Source organism: Ascaphus truei, chromosome 2 (assembly GCF_040206685.1).
Source record: "Ascaphus truei isolate aAscTru1 chromosome 2, aAscTru1.hap1, whole genome shotgun sequence".
Lineage (NCBI taxonomy): Eukaryota > Metazoa > Chordata > Amphibia > Anura > Ascaphidae > Ascaphus > Ascaphus truei.
Genome location: NC_134484.1, coordinates 380,308,974 through 380,331,965, shown reverse-complemented (window position 1 = coordinate 380,331,965; position 22,992 = coordinate 380,308,974). Strand labels below are relative to the sequence as shown.

At 40.9% G+C, this 22,992-nt stretch overlaps 2 protein-coding genes across 4 annotated transcripts in view; one reads left to right on the top strand and one right to left on the bottom strand.

Annotated features, from left to right (window-relative positions):
• Positions 1 to 20,437, top strand: part of DNAH11 (dynein axonemal heavy chain 11) — a 323,392-nt gene extending 302,955 nt beyond the window's left edge. The window contains exons 78-84 of the mRNA XM_075587148.1: positions 6,061 to 6,180; positions 7,943 to 8,185; positions 8,810 to 8,992; positions 9,072 to 9,187; positions 10,153 to 10,265; positions 12,783 to 12,923; positions 18,412 to 20,437. Of these exons, the coding sequence (XP_075443263.1) occupies positions 6,061 to 6,180; positions 7,943 to 8,185; positions 8,810 to 8,992; positions 9,072 to 9,187; positions 10,153 to 10,265; positions 12,783 to 12,923; positions 18,412 to 18,659 (1,164 nt within the window). The 3' untranslated portion in view covers positions 18,660 to 20,437. The remainder of the gene's footprint in view (positions 1 to 6,060; positions 6,181 to 7,942; positions 8,186 to 8,809; positions 8,993 to 9,071; positions 9,188 to 10,152; positions 10,266 to 12,782; positions 12,924 to 18,411) is intronic.
• Positions 18,053 to 22,992, bottom strand: part of CDCA7L (cell division cycle associated 7 like) — a 34,699-nt gene continuing 29,759 nt past the window's right edge. For all 3 annotated transcript variants that reach the window (XM_075587145.1, XM_075587144.1, XM_075587147.1), the window contains exons 6-9: positions 22,342 to 22,476; positions 21,355 to 21,504; positions 20,700 to 20,836; positions 18,053 to 20,246 (exon numbers count right to left, since the gene is read on the bottom strand). In XM_075587145.1, the coding sequence (XP_075443260.1) occupies positions 20,213 to 20,246; positions 20,700 to 20,836; positions 21,355 to 21,504; positions 22,342 to 22,476 (456 nt within the window). In that variant the 3' untranslated portion in view covers positions 18,053 to 20,212. The remainder of the gene's footprint in view (positions 20,247 to 20,699; positions 20,837 to 21,354; positions 21,505 to 22,341; positions 22,477 to 22,992) is intronic.

The window sequence follows — 22,992 nt, the reverse complement described above, 5'->3', positions numbered from 1 at the left end:
ATATCCATGCTTCAGCATAGGTAGACTGAGCAACTGATTGAGCCACCTATGGCTGAAGCAGGGGAATCCTGAAAACCTGATCTGTTGGTGGCCCTTGAGGACTGAAGTTGGCCACTCCTGTACTAACATGAAGGAATATACATTGCATTGTTTATCTTGATACAATGCGATCATTAAGTAAACACCTTTTGTGCCAGAGGGACCCGCTATATTTTGGTTCGTAATGCATTGCTGGCCCCCTCTACAGTAGCACTCAATGTCTGGAGGCATGTTTGCCTAGTGCCACCTGAATTAAGCTGTGTGATTTGATTTCTAACTATTTTTGTACAAACGTAAAACTTAGCTGCAATATTACCTTGCAATGTGTTGCTTTCAGAATAGGCCGAGTCATACAGTAAGTTGTTGAACATAACCACATATTCCAGCATGTCCAATTTTAAAACAAGGACGTCCAATGATTGTTTTTAGAAGCCAGTGTTCTCTTCACAGAAAAGTGGTAAAAATCAATCCTTACAAAACGTAGTGGTCCCTGAATAAAACATGTGACAATGTTAACCGCAACCTTCACAAAGGCCACTCTGACCTTAGTGTTTAATGCAAACAACACAAGTCATAGTGCTGTGGTGCTGGGATAAATATTAATTCTGCTCCTTGTCTGAAACTCGACAGCATCACAAAATCTAATCCTGTTCTCTTCAGCCTTGGCACGGTTGTTACTGTATGTCCAGGGTTAAACATACGCATAAAATGTTTTTACAATGTCCGATTTTAATTTACTTCTTTGAGATTGTCAGTGTTAGAGATGGGTGAATGTGTCACAATTTGATTGTGTTTTTTAATCAAAATGCCAACGGTAGACGGATATTTGGAGGCGGTTTTGACAGTAACACATTTGGCGAATGCTCCTGAAACATCATTTTCCCTTCTCCCTTTGCGCGCCCTCCATGAAATCTGCCAACAAATTTTTATATACATTGTTTTTCAAATGTAAAAGAATTGTTTTGAGCGCGCATGTGCTAAGTGCCAAGACCCTCCCACTTTCTCGCATTGTGTGAGGGATGTGGGGGTTCCGGAAAAAGAGCCGCACGCAGGAACGCTAGCAATAGGGAGTGCTTCCAGCAGTTAGGGGGTCATCACTGCTGTAAGCCTGTCTGGGCCAGAGGGTGCTTCAGTCGAGGTTGAAAGCGTCAGGGTGACATTGGTGGTGGTGGTGGCCCTTCTGATGAGCTTAGTGAGGCGCGTCTTGTAAAAGAAGAGATCAACTTTGTCTAAAAAGAATCAATAACCAGAAATTCTATGGGTACCAGGGTTCATTTTGTGTCCACTTATTTCAGAGCCGCTGGTTTGATTAGAAATAGTATTATGAGGCATTGGAAGATATAATGATACATTCCAGTGTGCAGGCACCTCTATTTTTTAGCTGGTAATGAGGGAGGTTGTTTTGCCCCTGTAGCCTAGACCGGGCTCCTGTAGCCTAGACCGAGTGTGTAGGATCTGCTAAAGCGAGCACATATTTTTCTAAAAACTGACAATGCTCTGCAGATCCCTACACTGAGCTAGGAAACGAGTGACTATTAAATAGAGTATGTGTGAAAAACAAGGAATGTGGATCATGTTGCCCTGTTTTAGTGCTACAACCAAGTTGGAAGCATTATTCCTTGCAACAAACCCAACCTCAAGTGTCCTGGGAGTTAACCACGGCTCTTCTCACATTCTGTCATTTTGCAAAAGTATCACAAGCTCTATGAGCCTTTCCTTAAAAACTCTGCATGTCTACGGTACGTCTTGCTGCTGCAGGTGCTGACTGCCTTTTTCTTTTTACCCCCTTTTGCTGTTTAACTGTATTACTACAAAAAGTAAAACACATCCAATGGACAGTAACGGTCAGGTAGGCACTGCCTCCAACATCCTTGCTGTACATTTCTGGAAGTGCCTTATTAGAGAATTATGATCTGCTTAGGATCGTCCAACATGGCTCTGTACATTGCATAATCACTGCAAACCCCTGTGATTCTACAAATTTAAAAGGCAACAAATCTATAGAACGCATTTTTGCTGCCTTGCTATTCAGAAACAGAGCTCGGTCATGGGTGCGTAGAATTTCTTCACCTTATCAAATGCTTCCTGAACTACGGGCTGCTGTTATTGTTTTGGGGTTCATGTCTGGCTACTTGTACGGACATGTTTGGTTTGCAAACTGCTGTCACGCTGGCTACCACCACACCATCATCACTGCTATTCATCATCATCATCCCTATTACACCAACATCCTCAATAACTTGTGGTTCTGGTCTTTGTGATTGAGATAATTGACGTTGTGGTGATGGTGTTGAGTCATCACAACGAACCACTGATCAATGGTACTTATCGATGATGAGTTCATATGCTGTAAAACTAACATGGACCGTGTAACAATAGAGGGTGATGAGGAGGGTAACATCATTGTATGTGCTGTTGATGTTGTCAAATCACTTTCTAAATCACAATATTTCATCATATCATCATCATCATCATCATCACCAGAATCCTTATTAACAGCAAGTGATATTTGAATGCATGAAACAGCAAGTCCACGAGCCTGCTCCTCAAAGTCATCAAGTCCCTGGGACTCTTCAGAGCTTTTGTACTATCAATGCCAGAGTTTGGTCAACATTATTTCGTGTTTTTGAATTTGCCAAGAATGATGCGCCTTTTGCAGATGACGTAGTGGCTGCAGTAACAGCGGCTGGCGCTGGCGGTGGTACTGGCCTTTCCCTAGAACTGACTGTTTCATTCACATTCTAAATTTCAGCAGTACTAGTACTAGCCCAGAGCCGACTTGAACTTCCCATTCCCAGTTTAATTCTCTTTAAAACTGGACGTTTATTGTCTAGTCAGAGGGGAATGGGGGGAGTCATTATGCAGTGGCATTGGGAATGGCATTCAGTGTCATTGTCCTTAGGTTATTCTTGCGGTGACTGCTGAGTAGTAGGTGCCTCAGAAGCACCACCTTTCACTGATTGTACTTTATTACCATCATCACCTTATCCACCACAACAACCAAGACCAAAACTATGTTCATCTCCTCTTACCCCTGCATGTCTACTTTCCAAGCATTTCTTTAAAATTCATAAACTTAGTATTATTTGTTGTTATTAGTTATCTTGTTATATATTTTATATATGCTAGGCGTGTGTGTGTGTGTGTGTGTGTGTGTGTGTGTGTGTGTGTGTGTGTGTGTGTGTGTTATGAGAGAGACCAGAGAGAGCAAAATGAGGTAAATAATATGTTTGTTTTCAGTGTTCCTCCTGACTTTCTGTGTGTGTTGCTGTTGAAACTAGCACTGGCTGGAAAATTGGTTGTGGTTCTACATTACTTGCATGACAGTGGCTATTTGGGACATGGTCTGGACCAAATTTCACAGAATTGCATGGTCCTCTTGTTGCGCCTCTGTGATGGTCCCAATCCGTGCTGCTAGCAGATGGTTTAGGCTGCGCCTATAGTGCCCGCAATGTGACGCGTGACGTCACCGCTAACGAAAGTTGTATTTCACTTTGCGGTGGCGTCGCAGGCGACCAGGGCATTGATTGGTTCTGGGGCTGTCACACAAGGTGACAGCCCCTGAAAAATCAAATATTCCCGGCTTCCGAACATCGCATCGCCACGTTGCCCCATTGCTTTGTTGCCGTCGTGTATACTATAAGCGCACGCGGCGGCGACAATGCATTTGTTTTCGGGCGACGTCGCAGCGCCGGCACTATAAGCGCGGCCTTACTTTACGCTGGACTTCCCTGCTTTCAGCTGCTATACGTTTAGTTTTCTGCTGTACAGCAGTGACTTGCAGCAGGGCTTTTAAAACATCTTCAATGCTGTTATTGGGCTCACTGCTTTTGATCCCACTTCAAACACCACTTGTGGCAGGATGACCTGTGCGAAGCAGGCACACTTTGCAGCAGGAGTGTAATTCACTGTGGTTTATTTTGTCCATAGACTTAAATCAAACAATCCTTGTGGGTATACTGTCCCTGCAAAGTAACAAAATAAAACCTACTCCACTAAGGAGACTAACTAAACAAAATAACTTTTCTAAATACTGTACCATGACTGGACAGCTACGCTGTTTCCCAGTCAGTACACCACATCATGTAGCAAATGTTAATTGGGTGATCCTTACCCTTAGGAATAATAAAGCAATAACACATTCCTTTTCAAGGTAGACTTTCTGTGTCTCAGGTCTCCACATACACAGCCTTCTCTCAGCACTCTGTGTGAGACTCTGACTGTATTCTCAGGCTGCCTTTAAAACCCTGCAGCTCAGGCTAACTGATTACAGCTGGAGGAGCTGCCACCAGAAGTGAACCCCATGCTGGGAAGAGCGCACGCTCTATCCTTCTGCTGACATAGATAGAGTCTCTGATGAGAGAAGAGAAAGAAGCTGGCCTAGTGGCCTGGATGGCACTGGCACACTGAGCGAAAAAACTAAATGTATGTAAGTTTCAGCAATTTTGAAACCAAAAATTGCTAAAAAAAATGCAATAAATTTTAAAACACAAAAGGTCACACTAGTTGTGTGATCTTGAATAGTCCTTAGTAATTTTTGTGAATTAAAAGAGAGATCATCAGTGGTTGGTGCCTTTTCTTTAAAAGTATTCCCAACTCTTAGGTGTAGAAGACTGAACACTGTATAGGATTAGAAAAGCACAACAGAGCACTTAAATGGTGCAGATTGTCTCACGACTCCACATACACAGCCTTCTCTCAGCGCTCAGCGAATAATACTGCTAAAAAGTTAAAAGGGAAACATATACACTCACACGTGTAGTACTGTCACACAGCACACAGTGCTGTATATCACAGTGGGATATCTACTTTCTTGTTGCCTCTGTCTTTCTTGGTAGAGTCTTCTCGTGCTGGAGTGAAACCGCCAAGCAGCGCACATAGTCTTCAGTTCCGGGTTGCGCTAAGATCACCCTCTGATGTTGTGGAGATGGGTGTAACAGGCTACAGCAGATTGCCAGGATCCCTTGAGCACGCTATTCTGCAGGCCAAAGTTGCCCTACGCCTAGACAAGCAATGAGCCGCCTCCTCTATTACTTGTTCTTGCTGCTGCCAGTACTGAAAAAGGGACTCCTATGTACAGTGTTATTCACACCCTATTCCCTGAGGAAGCAAAGACAGGCTTTGCGAAATGCGTAGGGCGACTTTGGACTGTAGAATAGCTTGGCCAAGGGATCCTGGCAATCTGCTGTAGCCTGCTGCACCCAAATCCACAACATCAGAGGGTCTTCTCAGCGCATCCTGGAAGTGAAGACTGGAGCACCCTGCTTGGCGGTTTCACTCCAGCGCGAGGAGACTTTACCAAGGACGACAGAGGCAGGAAGAAACGAAATATCCCACTGTGATGTACAACGCTGTGTCTGTGTGCTGTGATCCAGCACTACACGTGAGTGGACATTTTTCCCTTTTAACTTTTCAACTTTGTTATTAAAATCAATCTGCACTGTTGAAGTACTGTGCTGTGCTTTTCTAATCCTATGCAATATCTAAATGTAACCCTCCTTGAAATGAATTGACGGTATAACTATACTGCTAATATAGTAGTCAGACAGTACAGTAGAAACCATGCCCAAGTCCAGTTAGCAGATGCAGATTGGGTCAGTCCAGTCCCATTAAATGCAGATAGTTTTATTAAGTAAATAATATTTTTTATCTAATCAAACATTTGATCCACGGGCACTAATCTAGAACTACAGTATCAGCTAACCAGTATGTCACCCACACCAAGTCAAACCCAAGACCACAAAGGCTTAGATCTGAGGCTACACCCCTATTTATACCTCTCCCAAAACAAAATTGAATTTGAATGTGTATCAATTCTAATTCAATTGCAAATGACTAGTGTTAGGCTCCAAAAGGTAACACTCTTTTTTCCCCTATGTATGGCTGAAAGGAACTGTCAAATTCGAGGTGAATGAAAATCCCTGCGAAAGATTCACACATCTCTAGTCAGTGTATAATAACAGCATTTGTCATTTGCATATTGACATTTAATTAGTATATTAATACCAATGTCTTTATCAGGTTCCTTGGGACGATTTACGCTATCTCTTTGGTGAGATTATGTATGGTGGACACATAACAGATGACTGGGACAGAAAGTTGTGTCATACATATTTAGAGGAGTTTATGAGCCCAGCTATGGTAAGTATCATCTAAGAAGCTTGTTTCCATTTAATTTTAATGCATTGGCAGTAGTCCTCACTTTGAGCTCTGCTTCCCTTATTTTATTTGTTATAGCTTTTAAAAACATTGCATTGTTTACAGTATCTTCTGAAGGAAGGGGTCCCTAGAGCTGAAATGAATGGGGTTCAGCTCTGGAGTCCCCCTGCTTCAAATTTTATATATAAATTCACCGGCATATCTTCATTGGCTAATAACATCATGTTAAGTCATATATTTTCTCCCGGAAAGAGCATTGCGTTAACTATAACGACCGTTGGTGATAGCACATATCTAGTAAAGTCTGTTCCAGTTAAATAAGTAAATACCTCCGAAAATACCCCTCTAGGCAACATGTGAAGAGATTTCTGTGAACATGTTTGAACCTCAAAATAGAGAATTATTGATGTATTTCACACAAAACATGCAATCATGATTAGAAAGATAAGGGCATATATGAAAATATATAGATTTTCTATAAATGCCTTTATCATGTTTATCATCATGATTATTTTTTGGGATTGTTTACTTGCTTAAGTAGAACTGCACTTCTGTTGACTTGTTACTTATATAAACTATGTAAGCAGTAATTCTACTTCATTTGTGAAGTTCTACACCTATTCTCTACCTTCTATATACAGTATGCAGGAATAGATTTGGGGCATAAGCACTCATTATTATATGTGGAGCTTTAGAATTGTGTATTTGTACATTTAATTAGTTGCATGCTTTTATCTGAACATCATAACATTACTCATTATACATATATTGTGCCCAGAACTGAACACTCACTAGATATATATTGCACCATAACAAGAGTGCACAATAAATAAACTATAATAAACATTGTTATTTTTAAACATACACTTAATACTGTAGTGTGCAGTCAGTTGTAGTAATTACAGGCATACCCCGCATTAACGTATGCAATGGAACCGGAGCATGTACAGCAGGGCCCCGGGTATACGGCGGGTTCCGTTCCAGAGGCCCGCCGTATAGTGAAAATCGCCGGAAAGCGGATCCGACGATTTTCACTTCTGCGCATGCGCAAACCGGCATTTTTGCTGTTCTGCGCATGTGCAACCTATGGTATGCGCGCGCAACCTTCGGTATGCGCATGCGCACTGGGTGCACCCACCCGTTCTGCGCATGCGCGACTGGAAATCCAAGATGGCGGCCCCCTTCTCGGTGCCGCCGTAAAGCGAAAATGTACTTAAAGTGAAACACTACCTTTTTTCCACTTATCGATGTATGTACTGTACTGCAATCTTCATATACGTGCATAACTGATGTAAATGTGTAACAGGCTCTATAGTCTCCCCGCTTGTGCACAGCTTCGGTACAGGTAGGGAGCCGGTATTGCTGTTCAGGACGTGCTGACAGGTGCATGCGTTAGCTGGCGTTTGCCTATTGGGTGATTTGTCCTTACTCGCGAGTGTACTTAAAGTGAGTGTCCCTAAACTGGGGTATGCCTGTATATCTTTTACTATAACTCGAAATGATAATGGTGAACTCCAAAATATAAAGGAGTATGATTATGTGAGCACTGCATTTCATTCATACGTTTCAGACTACATGATATGGTGAAGAATATTAAAGGTGCAGTTCCCTCTGCACTTTTGACACTATAAAAAGATTCCATTGTATTGATTGATTGCCTGGAACTATTTTAGAATCTTTGCACCGGTGATGTACCGAACGTGTGACATGAAGCAATGCTTTATTCTTATTTATTTTTTAAAAGCTTGAAGGAGAACTGGCACTAGCCCCGGGTTTTGTAGCTCCGCCCAATTTGGATTACATAGGCTACCATACCTACATTGATGAAAAGCTTCCAGCGGAAAACCCAGCGTTGTTCGGACTCCATCCAAATGCAGAGATAGAATTCTTAACAGTTACTTCTGATAACCTTTTCAAGGCCATTTTAGAAATGCAACCTAAAAATACATTTATTGGAGAGGGATCAGTAGTGTCTGCAGAAGAAAAGGTAAGATTCTCTTATGCCATGTAAAAACCTTTTATCTTATGATAAAATGCATCACAAAAGATACTTTGTAGAATTCAATATTATTTATGAAACATCAATAGTATCTGTGCATTATTTGTCATTGTAATGTCTTAACCTCTTAGTACTATTATTATGAAGCCTCATAGAGATGAAAAATATATATTTCACAACTTATGTACTTTAAGTTGGTTTGTATAGTTATTTTGTATCCAAATATATTCTCCAATGTACAAAAGTAAATTGTATGCACATAATTTATGGCCATTTCTTGATTAACATGTAAGGACCCATTATAGAGCAGTTTGTTTATACAAGATTTAGTGAGGAATTTACACCAATGTGAGATGTTACCTTAGTAAATGAAATATATTTTGCAATAACTAGATAAGCAAGCTCCCAAAGACTGATCATGCTTATTAGTAGCAGCTAATTAAACAACCATACACGGTTTCATTATTGGTTATATTCCGTGGCCAGAAATGTTGCATTTAGAAACCCAGGTTGCATCCATGATAAGCGTCATTCACAATAAGCTGCTGAAAGAATTTCCAGTGATAATCAAGGGGCAGTCTTGTTTTAATGTCCATTCACGTTTCATTTAAGGTGATAAATATTCTCTATGACATTTTGGAGAAACTCCCAGAAGAATTTAATTTGTCAGAGATCATGCAGAAGACGGCAAAGCGAAGTCCCTACATTCTGGTTTGTTTCCAAGAATGCGAGAGGATGAATGTTCTCATGCGAGAGATACGTAGGTCACTTCAAGAACTGGACTTGGGCCTGAAGGCAAGTTGAATTTCTGGAACATGTTTCTCTTGTAACTCGAAACACAGATATACTTAAATGTTTGTTTTTGTTCTGCTAGGGAGAGCTCACCATCTCTTCGGGTATGGAAGCACTACAGTTGGCTCTCTACTATGACAGTGTTCCAGACACATGGACAAAATTGGCCTACCCATCAACGTTTGGATTAGGACAATGGTGACTACAGCGTAATCTCTTAAAATGAATATTGTATTATTTAGATATTACTCATCACTGCGTCACTTTTTTTTTTTTAACTCTGTAAAACTAATTTCTAAACCAGTATTCTCCACCTTGAGTAAGAGAAAAGCTCTTGAAAGTTGATTTTAAAATGTTTTTATTCCAAATAAACGATGCGCCTGGAAATTCTTAGAATTCCTCATAGTTTATTAACCATTATGTAATGGGAAATTCACAGTGCTTGAATGCTGCAGACCTCCGGCATCACAAAGTGATTGCATGTGTAGCGATATCATGGTCACGAAGCATCCCCCGATTGTGTAAATTGAAGGGAGACACACTCACTGCTTCTGGAGAGCGGTGAACACGATCTCTCCTCTAAACAAGCAAAAACAGTTCTGATGTTCAGTGAATGTTACAAGGTCCACCAGCATGTGACAGTCAACATCATAAGAGTGTAGAAGAGGTGAAGTGACTTACCACATTACCCTATTCATTTTGATGTATGTGTCCAATCCTGTTTTTTTGTAAGTGATCCATAAGACATAGTACCTTATTATTTTCAGCTATTTGGGTATTTTACTTTCAGTCTTTGGGACCTATTCACTGACAGGCAATAGCCATAAACGACTATTCAAATGAATATCTGTTAACAATAATGTATGGCTATTACATTTTAGCATATTTGTGAATTGACTTGTGTATTTTTTCAGTTCAATGCTCTTTGGCCCATATTTAGTAAGCAGTGCCATGACACACTCTGGTACCTGAGGATACCTTATTTGCCATTCACTTGGATGCCTTCCAGCACCGGGAGATGTCTTTTGTCATAGCACACCTTATCTGGCATTTGAAGGGTTAGTCTCCCATCAGATGGTATCCGGCTTTAAAGAACATTATAATTGTTAACAAAATACAAGCGTACTTTGGTTGATTGATAAATGAGTACTCGCTTGTCATAGGATTAATGATCTTCTCCTACGATGCCGTGAACTTGATACATGGACACAAGATCTCGTGTTACCAGCCGTAGTATGGCTTTCTGGATTTTTTAGCCCACAGTCTTTTTTAACAGGTGAGTACAGATCTTGATTTGTATTACAATCTTCTAATGAATACTTTCTTATCTACATACAAATGTAGCTAGTTTATAAGGAAATAACTTTGGTAACCACATTTTTGTTGCTTACTGTACAAATTCACATGTTCGTGGTGCGAAATGTGCACCTAAATGTACTCAGCTACATTTTATGAGAAAAATACAAAACTTCTATATAGTTTGGGTACAAAAAGTTGTGGAAAGGAAATTAACATTACCGGAAATAAATGTACTACATAACTTGTGCTATAACGGTAACCTACAAATCAAAGGCAAAATAGCCATCCTGAATCAATATCCCATCGTTACATTATTGGAGGGTTAGTCTGAATCCATGGCTTTATTTCAACTGCACATTTCTTTCCATCTGTTTTATTAAAAACAAAAATATGTAAAAACAGCACTAATAAATATTTGGATAAATACACAAAGAAAGGCGCAAAGGGAAGTCACGTGGATCAATTTAAATCCCCAAGAGATTAATGGATACAAAAATGGTTCCCTGCACGCAAAATGTCAATAAATAATGAAAAAGTCCAAGGTCAAAAACTGTTTTGTTGAGATCAAATGTCACAAAAAGGACAATTATTCATAACATACAAAGTAGAAAAAAGTGAACAGACAAAAATAGTAATCCTATGAAAAGATGGCAGAATGCCTACTGCACATCCAAGGCACACTACTCTATAGCAGAGTACAGGATGCCTACTGTACCTCCTAGACACATTACTCTATAGCAGAGTACAGGATGCCTACTGTACTTCCTAGACACATTACTCTATAGCAGAGTACAGGATGCCTACTGTACATCCTAGACACATTACGCTATAGCAGAGTACAGGATGCTTACTGTACCTCCTAGACACATTACTCTATAGCAGAGTACAGGATGCTTACTGTACCTCCTAGACACATTACTCTATAGCAGAGAACAGGATGCCTACTGTACCTCCTAGACACATTACTCTATAGCAGAGTACAGATGGCACCTGAGCCTTGAGCTATGACAAAAACTCTTTTAACTAGACAATAGAAAGAATGAATACTCATCCATCTTAGTATGGGTCTAGTATCTTTGCAGGAGTGTCCTCCAAATGAGTGGATATCTGACCTTAGAATATATCTATATACTGACATTTATTTATAGTGACAGTCATCCATTGCAAAAACCTAGTAATAAACCAACAATAGGGTAACTAACACAATTGGAGAATAGGGTAAAGGGGGGGGGGAGCAATGTTTCAGGGTAATTTACTCCTCCTGGCCCATTCCCACGATTGCTAGTAAGCGTCGTACTTCCCTCAAATGCTCCAATGCTCAAAAAGGTAAAGCCTAACAGTGTTATGAGTCTAAACGAATGTCCACTCAAAATGATGGTTCCCATTGGCTCGCGTTTCAATTCCCGACGTGTTTTATGGAAGTCAAATATTTAAAGAGTGTATGTATGTATGTATGTATGTATGTATGTATGTATGTATGCATATTATATATATATCTATATAGATATATATATATATATATATCTATATAGATATATATATAATCCATACACAAAGACATCTTCGTGGGTCATTAGGATTTGTTACTTCAAAAAAGTAAATCTTGTATAGGATATACTGCGAAACTAAACTAACGATAATTAACTAATGACAGAATACATATACACAGAATTTACAATGCTGTAAACTTCTCCTGAACTAAATACATTTAAAAAATACATTAAATGTCACCAACCAGAAATTCTAATCGTAACGAAAGCAACTGCCAAAAATCCATTTCACAACTGTGGTTGTAAAAACAATGGCAAATCTATTTTAGAATAAGACTAACAGTTGGGTCATTCTTCTGCCTACCTGTAGATATCAGTAACTTGTCATCACTGTGTGCTACCCCCATAAATTACAGGATATTACCAACTTGTTAGATGGTACATTGAATGCAAGCAATTATACAAAACCAATATGACCTATAAGTCTGATGAATTAACATCATGGAAGAATTGCAGGTTTCTATAAAAGCAAAATGTATTGCATACAAAGTGTTCGAAAGAATTAAGTATTTCAAGTCGTACTCTATCAGTGTAATTAAAATGGTCGTCTCACTATGCCAACCAGAATTGCACAACCTTTGAGAACCTTATTGTGATTTATGCAACATTAAATGGTCACCACGGAAAATTGTACATTTACAGTTGGCAAGTCAACTATCAGCATATCTACATTTTAATTATTCCTGTAGTGTGGGTTTTAATAGAACCCTAAACACAGATCATGAATTAAATTCATATGACTAAAAGTTCCAATATTTGGGCAGAAAATAATAGAGGTTCTTGTAGGTGATTTCCTATATCACGGGGAAGAATTGAGAAACATTTACAGACACAAACACTTAACACGTACTATTAATACCAGAAGTTACTTTAATGGTTATGCCATCATTAAATAGAAACAAGTACAAATTTGACTAAAGCCATGTTTACTTTTTTTATCTTAGCAATTATGCAAAGCATGGCGCGTAAGAATGAATGGCCACTGGATAAAATGTGTTTGACAGTCGATGTTACAAAGAAGACAAAAGACGACTATGGACACCCCCCTCGAGAAGGCGCATACATTTGTGGACTTTTTATAGAAGGTAAAAAAAAAGTGGATTCTTAAGTACTACTTTTATTCAATGCAGAATACAAAATTAACCATTTATTCACTAGATACAAAGGGGTAGATTCTCAGAAGTCCTTTAAATATGTTATTGCTACATTGCCACCATCAATCGTATCGATACCCGTAACGCATATCCAACAAAGGTGATTAGCGTTACGTTGCCCTCATGTTAACCGGAGAAATATTGGATCGATAACATTTAAAGGATTACGCCTATGCAAATCATATGCAGAGTCATTAACCCAACATCTACGTGCATGTTAGCACATGGAAATAACGTTACTATAATAAGGTCACACCAAAACCTGTCGTTACATCCAGACCATGATTATCATTGTGTTGATTCTGGGAATAGCCTACATGCTAAAAGGGCAGGTCTAAATTGCTGCTCCGATGAATTTACCAAGTATACGACAACCCTTTCACGACACAAAGTAGTCATACAAATGGTACCAATTCACTATTCATTCTCTTTTATTAAGCTTAGTGAGGTCATTAAACACATCTAGTGGCTTATCCGGGCCGAAAATAGTATCCTCAGTCTCATTATATCTGATGTTTGAAATCTCTTCATCAGTATAGCCCATAGTCTCTTGATAGGTTGGCAAAGACATTAGACATATCTGCATGTTCATCCATGTCTGTTATAATAGATGTTGTATAGTGTGAGAACAAAATATAAAAATTGCAAAAATTCCAAACAAAACAGTCCATTGAATCCAAATGCCACTTAGAAGAATCCAATGCTGATAGATATATGTGATGTAGGTGCACAGCTCATAATAATAGAACAACAAAAACAAGCAGCTGGCACTCTATATAATGAAGGACAGTGGTGATGCTAGTCCCATAAAGAGTAAATAAAACATATTACCATTCTTGCGTCAGGTAAAAAGAGGCAGCACTCACATCCAGAAGATAAAAAAGATGTATTGAGGAACGTGTAGACAGAAAACCGATCCCGACGTTTGGGTCCCGGAACGGAACCTTTCCCAAGGGGGGTGCAACATACAAATGACAGACAGGGTATATATACCCTATCAAAAAACATACAAATAATCACCTGTGCATATTTACCTAAACGTGGTGAGCCCGCGAAAATCAAACAAACTGGTGTGTCTGCAGATCCGCTATCTTGGAGGAACTGTAATGCACATGTATATATGTATATATGTATATATATAAATATATACACTAGCTGAGAGACCCGGCGCTGCCCGGGACTAAAAGCTCCTGCTCCTTCCTCCCTCTCCGCCTCACACACACACACACACACCAAGACACACACACACACAGCGAGAGACAAACACAGCGACACACACACACACACAGAGCGACACACACACACACAGAGCGACACACACAGTGAGACACACACACACACCGAGACACACACACAGCGAGAGACAAACACAGCGACACACACACACACAGAGCGACACACACACACACACAGAGCGACACACACAGTGAGACACACACACACACACTGTGACACACACACACTGACACACTGATACACACACACACACTGAGACACACACACACTGTGAGACACAAACACACACACACACACACACACACTGTGAGACACATGTCCTCGGGCACCAACAACTGCAGTCAGGATGCCGCAGTCCCGCCCCTCCCCCCCACCGGGGGACATCAGCCCCCTCCGTCCAGTCGGCGCCTCTCTCCAATCCGGGCGCTCCGCCCGGTCGGTCCCGGGTGTGGGGGGCGGAGCATGCAGCACAGGCCACCGGGCGTACGGCGCCCCGGAGTGTGCGCGAGCCGGCGTCGGGAGGACGGTGAGCCGGCCGTGGGGGGCAGAGCATGCAGCGCAGTCCACCGGGCGTATGGCGCCCCGGAGTGTGCGCGAGCCGGCGTCGGGAGGACAGTGAGCCGCCCAAGGAGCGAGAGCAGCCGCAGCATGCACGCACCGCCAGGCCGCTGGATGGGTCGGAGCACACATGCAACGCGCAGGTGACAGGGGGGCACCGGAGAAAGGGGGGGGCCGAAACAGGGGCAGTGGGTTGGGAGTGACACCCGGGGCCAGGGGGGGCAATACGTGGTGGGGGTGATATCCGGGGGCAGGGGGACTCAGCGGGAGACAGGGAATCACAGAGAACAGGAGGGAGAGGGAGAAGAGAGTGGCGGGGCGAGGAGGAGGGCCGGTCGAGGCCCCAGAAGCAAGCAAGCCAATGAGAGGTGTGCGGGCGGGCCACGGAGCAATCTGATTGGCCCGAGGCGGAGTGACGGACCGACATACCAATCAGATTGCCCATAGGGACAGTGCACATACGTTTAAAAAATAAATATATATATATAATCATATAAATGTCTGAATCACGAACTGTAATATGGTTGTGTAACCCAATATGGTATATACCAGCCGTGTCCAATAAGAATGCAAAGCTAGCACCACACCTGTGGTTGTCATCATTCCATTTTCGCCACATTCTTGTATCACAGTAACGTCGTGCTAGCGAGTTGCAAGGCCCACTGTGCTCCCTCCCTCAACCTTTCTCCCCTACACCAAGCCACACACTAAGAATCCCCACACCCAATACACAACGCCCCAAATCTCAAATACATAACGCCACTACACTTTACGTGGGGGGGGGGGGTCTTCCGATCACCCTGGCAAAGAGGAAGAGGATGAACTTCCAGCGCGCAGGGGTGGCATTAGAGCCCCCAACACCCCTGCAGGGCGGCTTAGACCCCCAGCATCCGCTGAGCGCCCCACCTTCCCCCCGACCCCTCAAAGATGTTCCAGCTCTTGCCTCCAGTGCCCCCATCCACCACAATACATTGTCCGTTCCGCCACGTGGCAAGTGTATTGGAGACCGCTGGTATATACTGTACTCATGACTGTATTAAGTATGGCGTGACAGAGCAGCCTGTAGGCGAGGTCAGCCAAGATTCTTGTCATGCAATTTTTAAGGTAAACCAAACATTGAGCGGTTTTATTGGCCACAAAAACAAATAAACCATTGGGGCTACTGCCTCTTTAAGGCAAAACAAATCAAAATAAATACCTATTCCCATTAGAAAAGGCTGCAGCAAAGTAGTTATTTTCCCTAACGACAGCTGGCTAAACTGTTTACCAACTCCACATTTAAACAATATTAGCAAGACGGAACAATATTGAAAGTCATCTGACATGCTGGTCAAGCGTCTCCGATTACTCCAGTTGCAGGCTTTGAGGTCTTGCTTCTCCCAGTAAGTCTTTTGTCCTTCTTCAAACAGGGACACTGACAGGTTCTCATTTCCGGCCTCTTATACCTGTTCAATCAGGAGTTTCCCACACCCCCTGCATGAAACCTGACACCAGTGCAGTTTTCTGCCCTGTAAAGTGCAGTTTTCTGCCCTGTAAAGGGAGTTAACCTCTTTACTCTCTTACATATGGGTATACAATGTTTATCCATACATACCTCTACAATCGATTATAAGACACCACTGATTTAATTGCAGATTTTCAGGGAAAAAAGAAACAAAATTAAATGTACAGAAAAGATGACAATTTAAATCAGTGGTTTTCAACCCTTTTTTTGGTTAGGGAACCCTAGAATGATTGTGAAATTCTGGGTAACCCCAACCCCGTCTCTGGCCCCTTACCCCTTCTTTCGTGTCTCTCCCCCCTCACGCTCCCTACACCTACATACCCACACCTCCTCCCCTCCCCACACCAACAGTGTCTTTAAGGGAGCCAGCTCTCGCAGTGATTTTTTCCTCTCTGTCAGCCGGCAGAAGCAAGGAGGGGAAAGAGTAGTGATCGTCCGGCTGCTGCTGCCGGGTCACTCCTGCATGGAGGTGCCACTGGGACAGCTGGGAGTTATCCCAGCTCTCCCCCCTGGTGGCTGCGGAACCCGAAGGGTGCTCGCAGAACCCTGGTTGAAAATCGCTGACTTCAATGAAGGCACCTTCTGCCTGTCATGGGGCAAGCTATGAACAATGCGCAAGTTACTTGCGAAACGCGTTGTTCCATGTTGGGCCGTAGAGCATTTTGTCCATCAAAGACCACTGTATCCTCGCAAGAACTCGGTCTGCAGTCCTGTTGTGAAAGGAGGAAGCAATTGCGCCCGATTACTTGGAGGGGCTACCTACACCTGAGATGTTTTATTGATGTAAGTCAATGGATACCTTTAGTCCTTTCAAATAAATTGTATATTTTATATTCTGTCTCTTGGCTGTCATCCTTTCTGGGTCTGCTGCAAGGACGTTGGGCGCCTATGAATGCGTGACACCAGACGATAGATTGACGAGCCATCATCTGGAAAAGGCACTTACTTACTTCCCTAAGGGATTTAGTCTCACACATGGCCGTGAGAGTACTGTTTATGCATTTATTCATTTAACACATCCACATCCTATTGTTTGTATGTTACCGTATCTGACAAAAAACATTAATCAATGGTGGTGCTTTGTGTATCGATTTCTGCATGCGCTCATCGCTACTTGCTTTTCATGTCATAGGATAACAGCAACATCCTGCCCACACGACGGGCGGCGCGCCAGGGTTGGCAGTATCGCTTTCTAGAAACGTCATTCCACAACATAGATCACGTGATCCTCAGTTGACGCGCATTAGTGGCCATATTGATATGGGAACGATTCCGTTATAAATACCCGTTTTTCAATGTTTGCCTGAACATACAAAGCTGCTATTCCAGATTGGGGAGAAGGGATATGTCTTCAACTCTTATTGGAAGAAGGAAACTTATCAGGGGCATTATAACAATGTAACACTTTTACATATACTGCAATTCAAAGGGGCAACCAAGTCACAACTTACTCCTCCTCCTAGCATCGATTGTAAGACGCATCCCTATTTCAGAAACGTTAAAATGCGAGGGGAAAAAAAGTGTCTTAGAATCAAGAAAATACAGTAGCTAACATTTAATAATGTAAAATTAAAATAAATGAAGGACACTAAAAATTTTACTCACGTTTTTCGTTATTTATAAAGTTATCCATAACTGCATTAGCTTTAAGTATTGTACGAGTAACGCGGCTTTAAAACACGGTTAATGAACGTTTGGCCAATGCGTATGTGCAGTGTATTGGTTCGTGCGTCTCCACAACGATCACCATTAATAGCCCTGCTACTTTTACTAACAGACGTTATTTTTGCACATCATTAGGTTTGAGGATACCCGTTAAAACAGAGGGAAAATAAAGTCTGTTACCTATTTCGGCAACGGTTATTAGTGCAAATTTAATGGACTTCTGCGAATCTACCCCAAAAGTGAGAGACCTACTGTACTATTGTGACTTGTTTATATTACTAGATGCTGGAAGACATTTGTCAACCGCTCTTTACGATACAAGTTGACATTTATTGAAATCATGGTCAAATCAATAGTTCTGCCCGAAATATTTCAAATCAAAGACACAAATCAGCCAAGTTAACAAACTGGAATTTTTAATGTATACATTAAACAATATTTCCATTTGCTTTTTAGGAGCCAGATGGGATATCCAAGCCGGTACGATAGCTGATGCACGTCTCAAAGATCTGACTCCGCCCATGCCAGTAATCTATGTGAGAGCTATCCCAGTCGATAAACAGGAAATAAAAAATGTGTATGAGTGCCCTGTATATAAAACTAAAAAGAGAGGCCCTACTTATGTTTGGACTTTTAACCTGAAGACTAAGGAGAAGCCAGCTAAATGGGTGCTGGCAGGTGTCGCATTGCTTTTGACAGTATAGTCCTTTAACACAGTAAAACCGTGCCACATACTACCTCAAAGGGCAAGACTTTTGTTAAACTCTACATTATGTTGAGACTTCTTGCTTACACTATTTAGCTAATTTGTGTGTTGCTTGCATCATAAATCTTGTGAACAATTAGTAGTCAATACTACAAAGTGTATGTTGAAGCATTATTCCTACACATTTTGAATCTACATGTAATGAATGGGTGCCATGAAGAACTTAGAACTTTAGTCTGTGGATTTATGAAGAACTTGTCCATTTTTGCCCTCTCTCGTTGGCAGGAAAAAAAGTTATTTGAGTTATCGTCATTGTAGGGAAATTATGAAAAGTAAGAAGACAGAATGTATGGTTTTCACGACCAATGCAATATATTGCAGAGCCCTTTGGTAGTGAAGATAAGAGCAAGTAAACAAAAACATACAATGTGAAATAACCTCATCCTTGCATGCATGCAATGGGTTCACACAACACTTGTTCATCTAGCACTATTTAGATAAAATCTAGAAAGATATAAAATGATTCTAATATAAACTGCAACACAATTGAATTACAAATGTATTCTTTTTCAAGGTAATTTCTAAAGCCAAAATACAAAAATATACAATCAAGATTCTGTGGGTGAGAACACACACACTGACCAGTCTAATTTTTCTTGGACAATTCTATTTCCATACATTTTACAAATTCATTTGGCAATGCTACCTCATTAAAGCCATGGTCATAGCAGGAAAAAAAAAAATATCAGTCACAAAGGCAGTTGTGTATCAAACTTCCAAAGAGTACTTTCTTCCAGCATAGGTCCATGTAAAATGCAAGGACAGTGCTATCAATGTGTCAAATCTTCTACTGAACCATCTGTGTTAGGGTTTTACTTGGGTTGGTTTAAGAAACAGACCAGAGAAACAGGTTTTCTCTAGAGGTAAAATTCTACGACACCTCAGTCTACCAAGCTTGACTGGTTGAAAATGCACCTGACATCTAGGGCATAACATTAGTCAGACATTCGGTGCCCATATATAGAGTTGGATAAAGACCCCATTTGTGTAGAAGCCACCCAAGCCAAAAATACTGCATTTACCATAGATTGCATGGCTCTCTCAAATATGATTGATTGTATTTTGGGAGGGGGGAACTTAAAAAAAAATATGTACATTTTTATGCAGCAGAACTGGTTAAAAGTTTTCCATTACAACAGTGAATGTAAAAATGTTACCCTCATATCTAAATATTGGAATAGCCTACTCTGCATTGCTCTACAATAAAACATTAATTGTGACTATGCGCGTTCAGTTGAAAATGTAGCCCAATTGAATCTTAACTGGTGTATTCTGCTTGTGAAATAAGAGGTTATCCAGCATCCCCCATTCAAGCAAAAGTTCAGTAGGAAAGGAAGAATAATACATCTGTAATACAGATGTTACAGATGACAGAATAGGCAGCAGGAATCCAGAAAGGTTTAATGTTCTAAGCGGTTTCCGATGTCTTCCATCGCGCGCTTGTTTTCCCCACGTACAGAAATTAGCCCACCAGTTTACTGTTCTCGTAGTTCAATCATCATCTTCTCCTAGTTGTTTTTGTAAGCTGGGACAGAGGGAAAACTTGTTAAAAGATAGAATATCCTCAACTCAGATTGCAAAATAGGTCTAAATGGGCGATTTCTTTATGGTTCTTTAAACTAAATAGGATCCTTTGCTACAAGTATATATTCATGTTACAACAACGTTTGTTTTCATTATGCAACTAAAATTCTTAATTAAAGAATATTGTATATATGTATTTTGCAAGCTAGGTGGATGTACATTTTGTTCCGTTGTTTATTTTAATGTTCCACCATTTTCACCCAATTGTGTTGCTTTACTCACAATGTGATACAGCTCTGTAATGTGTTGAAGCAAAGTAAAACTGTATCTAATTTGCTCCTCTGGACAAAAAGACCTGTAAAGAACCAAAGCTTTTTTGAAAATAACAAAATGCCCATTCCTATGAAAAAAAAAACGACAGAAATTAATTGGAGACAACTATGAAATCTTTCACCTTTCAAGATATTCTTTGACATTGTCGTAGCCATAAAACTTTGCCAAGTGAATGAGCATCCCTGTGGCACAACGACCATCTCTCTTGCGACAGTAGCTGCAGTTACAAATCTCACGACAAGGAGGGCAGACCCAATCCTGAAGAAATTGGGAGAAAATAAAATGGTTTTGCCCAGAATCCATTATTTTACAAAGTCGAAATCCTACATACATTTTTTTCTCTACCGCTTCAGAGCTCTTCGCTGAGTACGATAGTACCAGCCAGAACTCTGGGAGCTCTCCAGTTCTATAAATGTTATATTTGTTAATAGAATCCCTCCTTCACCAACTCAGCAAGTTATTCTTAACAAATAATAATAATAAAAAATATTTTAACGTCACCGTAATTTTTTTTTTTTTAACCCGAGGTGGACAGTCCTTTCGGTTCCAATCATGAGAAAACATTAAAGAAAACAATATATCCACAACTGGAATCTTACAGAAAAAGAACAGGAGAACCCCTTAATTTAGATTCAGATCCAATAAGAAAGACATGCAAGTCCATCACAAACTGCACATTTATGAAAGTCATGTAAAACGTTAAGAAAAACCATCTCTGAACAGTAAAAATCCTCCCGTTAGTGAAGGTGGTAATATTTGAGCCTGGTGTTACTTACAGGGTCTAGTAGCGCGATCTTAACATCTTCACCATAGCGGTTTCTTAAACAGGGTCCACAAAACTGGCCCCTGACCCCACCGCAGCCTTGATTGCGACAGACTGTTTTAGTGTCAATGGTTTTTTGTCGACACTGGTGACAAGTACTACCCTGTAATAATAAAGCACGTAGAATCAGTGTCTGGAAGCACAGCGAGGGGGATTGTGCGTAAAAACAAACATTCCCTGCACACATACTAAAGAAAGAAACACATTTACAACATCGAGCATTGGTTTAAATCTAAATGGTTGATACACCAAGATTTATAATTATGTAGAAACTGCAAGGGAGGTTAAGTGCACATTACAATTGATTTAAGATGCATTATTGTTTTCAAATACACGAATCCATAGCTGTACCGTCTTTCACACAAGCCAACTCCATGTGGAAGTCATTGCCATGGACTGGTTACATGTAAAAATATTCTGCAACAGTGGGTATGATTTCTAGATGAATAGTATAACAAAGTGAGAACATGATAAAACTGGCAAAACGTAGAGGTTAATAGTGTTTTTAGATAACCAGTTTCCCTATTTGCTCATATGATGTTGGTATCTTGTCCCTTGAGCACTGCCTGCCTCTTTTTTTTTGGTGTTTTTTTCTTTTGGCATTAAAAATAAAATATTTTTTTTTTTTCTTAATCTCTAGCTTCTGGTGTTATTATGGTAACCCAGAAACTGAATACGTTAAACGCGTATATCTCTGGAACAGAGAAGCTGATCTAAAAACTGAAAACCGCATCAGGAAGAGCAAGAAATCTCAAAGTAAATTTTGCAAAATGTGAAAAAAAATAATATATATATATATATATATATATATATATATATATATAAAACAGTAATCAGCACGGACCACATATTCTGATGCTACATTTAAACTATAATTTAGTGAAAAGGGGAAATTAAAGAGTAATATGTAAAACATTTTTTAAATAAGCATAATATTTACCAAGACTTTATCATAAATCTTATCTTTAACTGTTATTGCAACATTTTCCAACTCGTCTTCTGTAATATCGTCAACTGGGCGAAAAGAAGAGTATTTGGATGATCGCCTCCTCTTCTGCCATTCTTCTCGATCTTCCTACAGAACAGATAGAAAGCATATTTTAGCCTATTTTGTTTACCATTTGTGCTCGGTGTGTAAACCAAGACTGGACCATATGCATCTGGTGTCGTAAATGAGCATTGTTCTAAAAAGTGTGCAAATTAACGTAAAGTGCCATCAATTTTGCTGTTCGAGGCCATGAGTGATTTAGGAGATTTTATACAAGGTGTTAGGTCAGGGGTCAGCAACCTGCGACTCTTAACGTGCCGACTGACAGCTCTCCCCCCCCCGTCCACGCAGGGTCGCCGCACACTGGCATGAGAGAGGTCCAGCGTAGGACAGTCAGGGCCGAGGCTGGGGAGAGCCAGGCCCGGCGGTAAACAAGAGGCCCTACACAAGTGCTGGCCGACAGGCCCCCTTCTCCCCCCTCAGCCACCGGCAGGACAGTGAATGAGGCTCGCAGCAGCGTGGGAGGAAGGCAGTATTTTTCTTGAGGGCAGAGAGAATATGTATGTATTGGGGGGGGCGGGGGTTGAGGCGGGGAGAGTATGT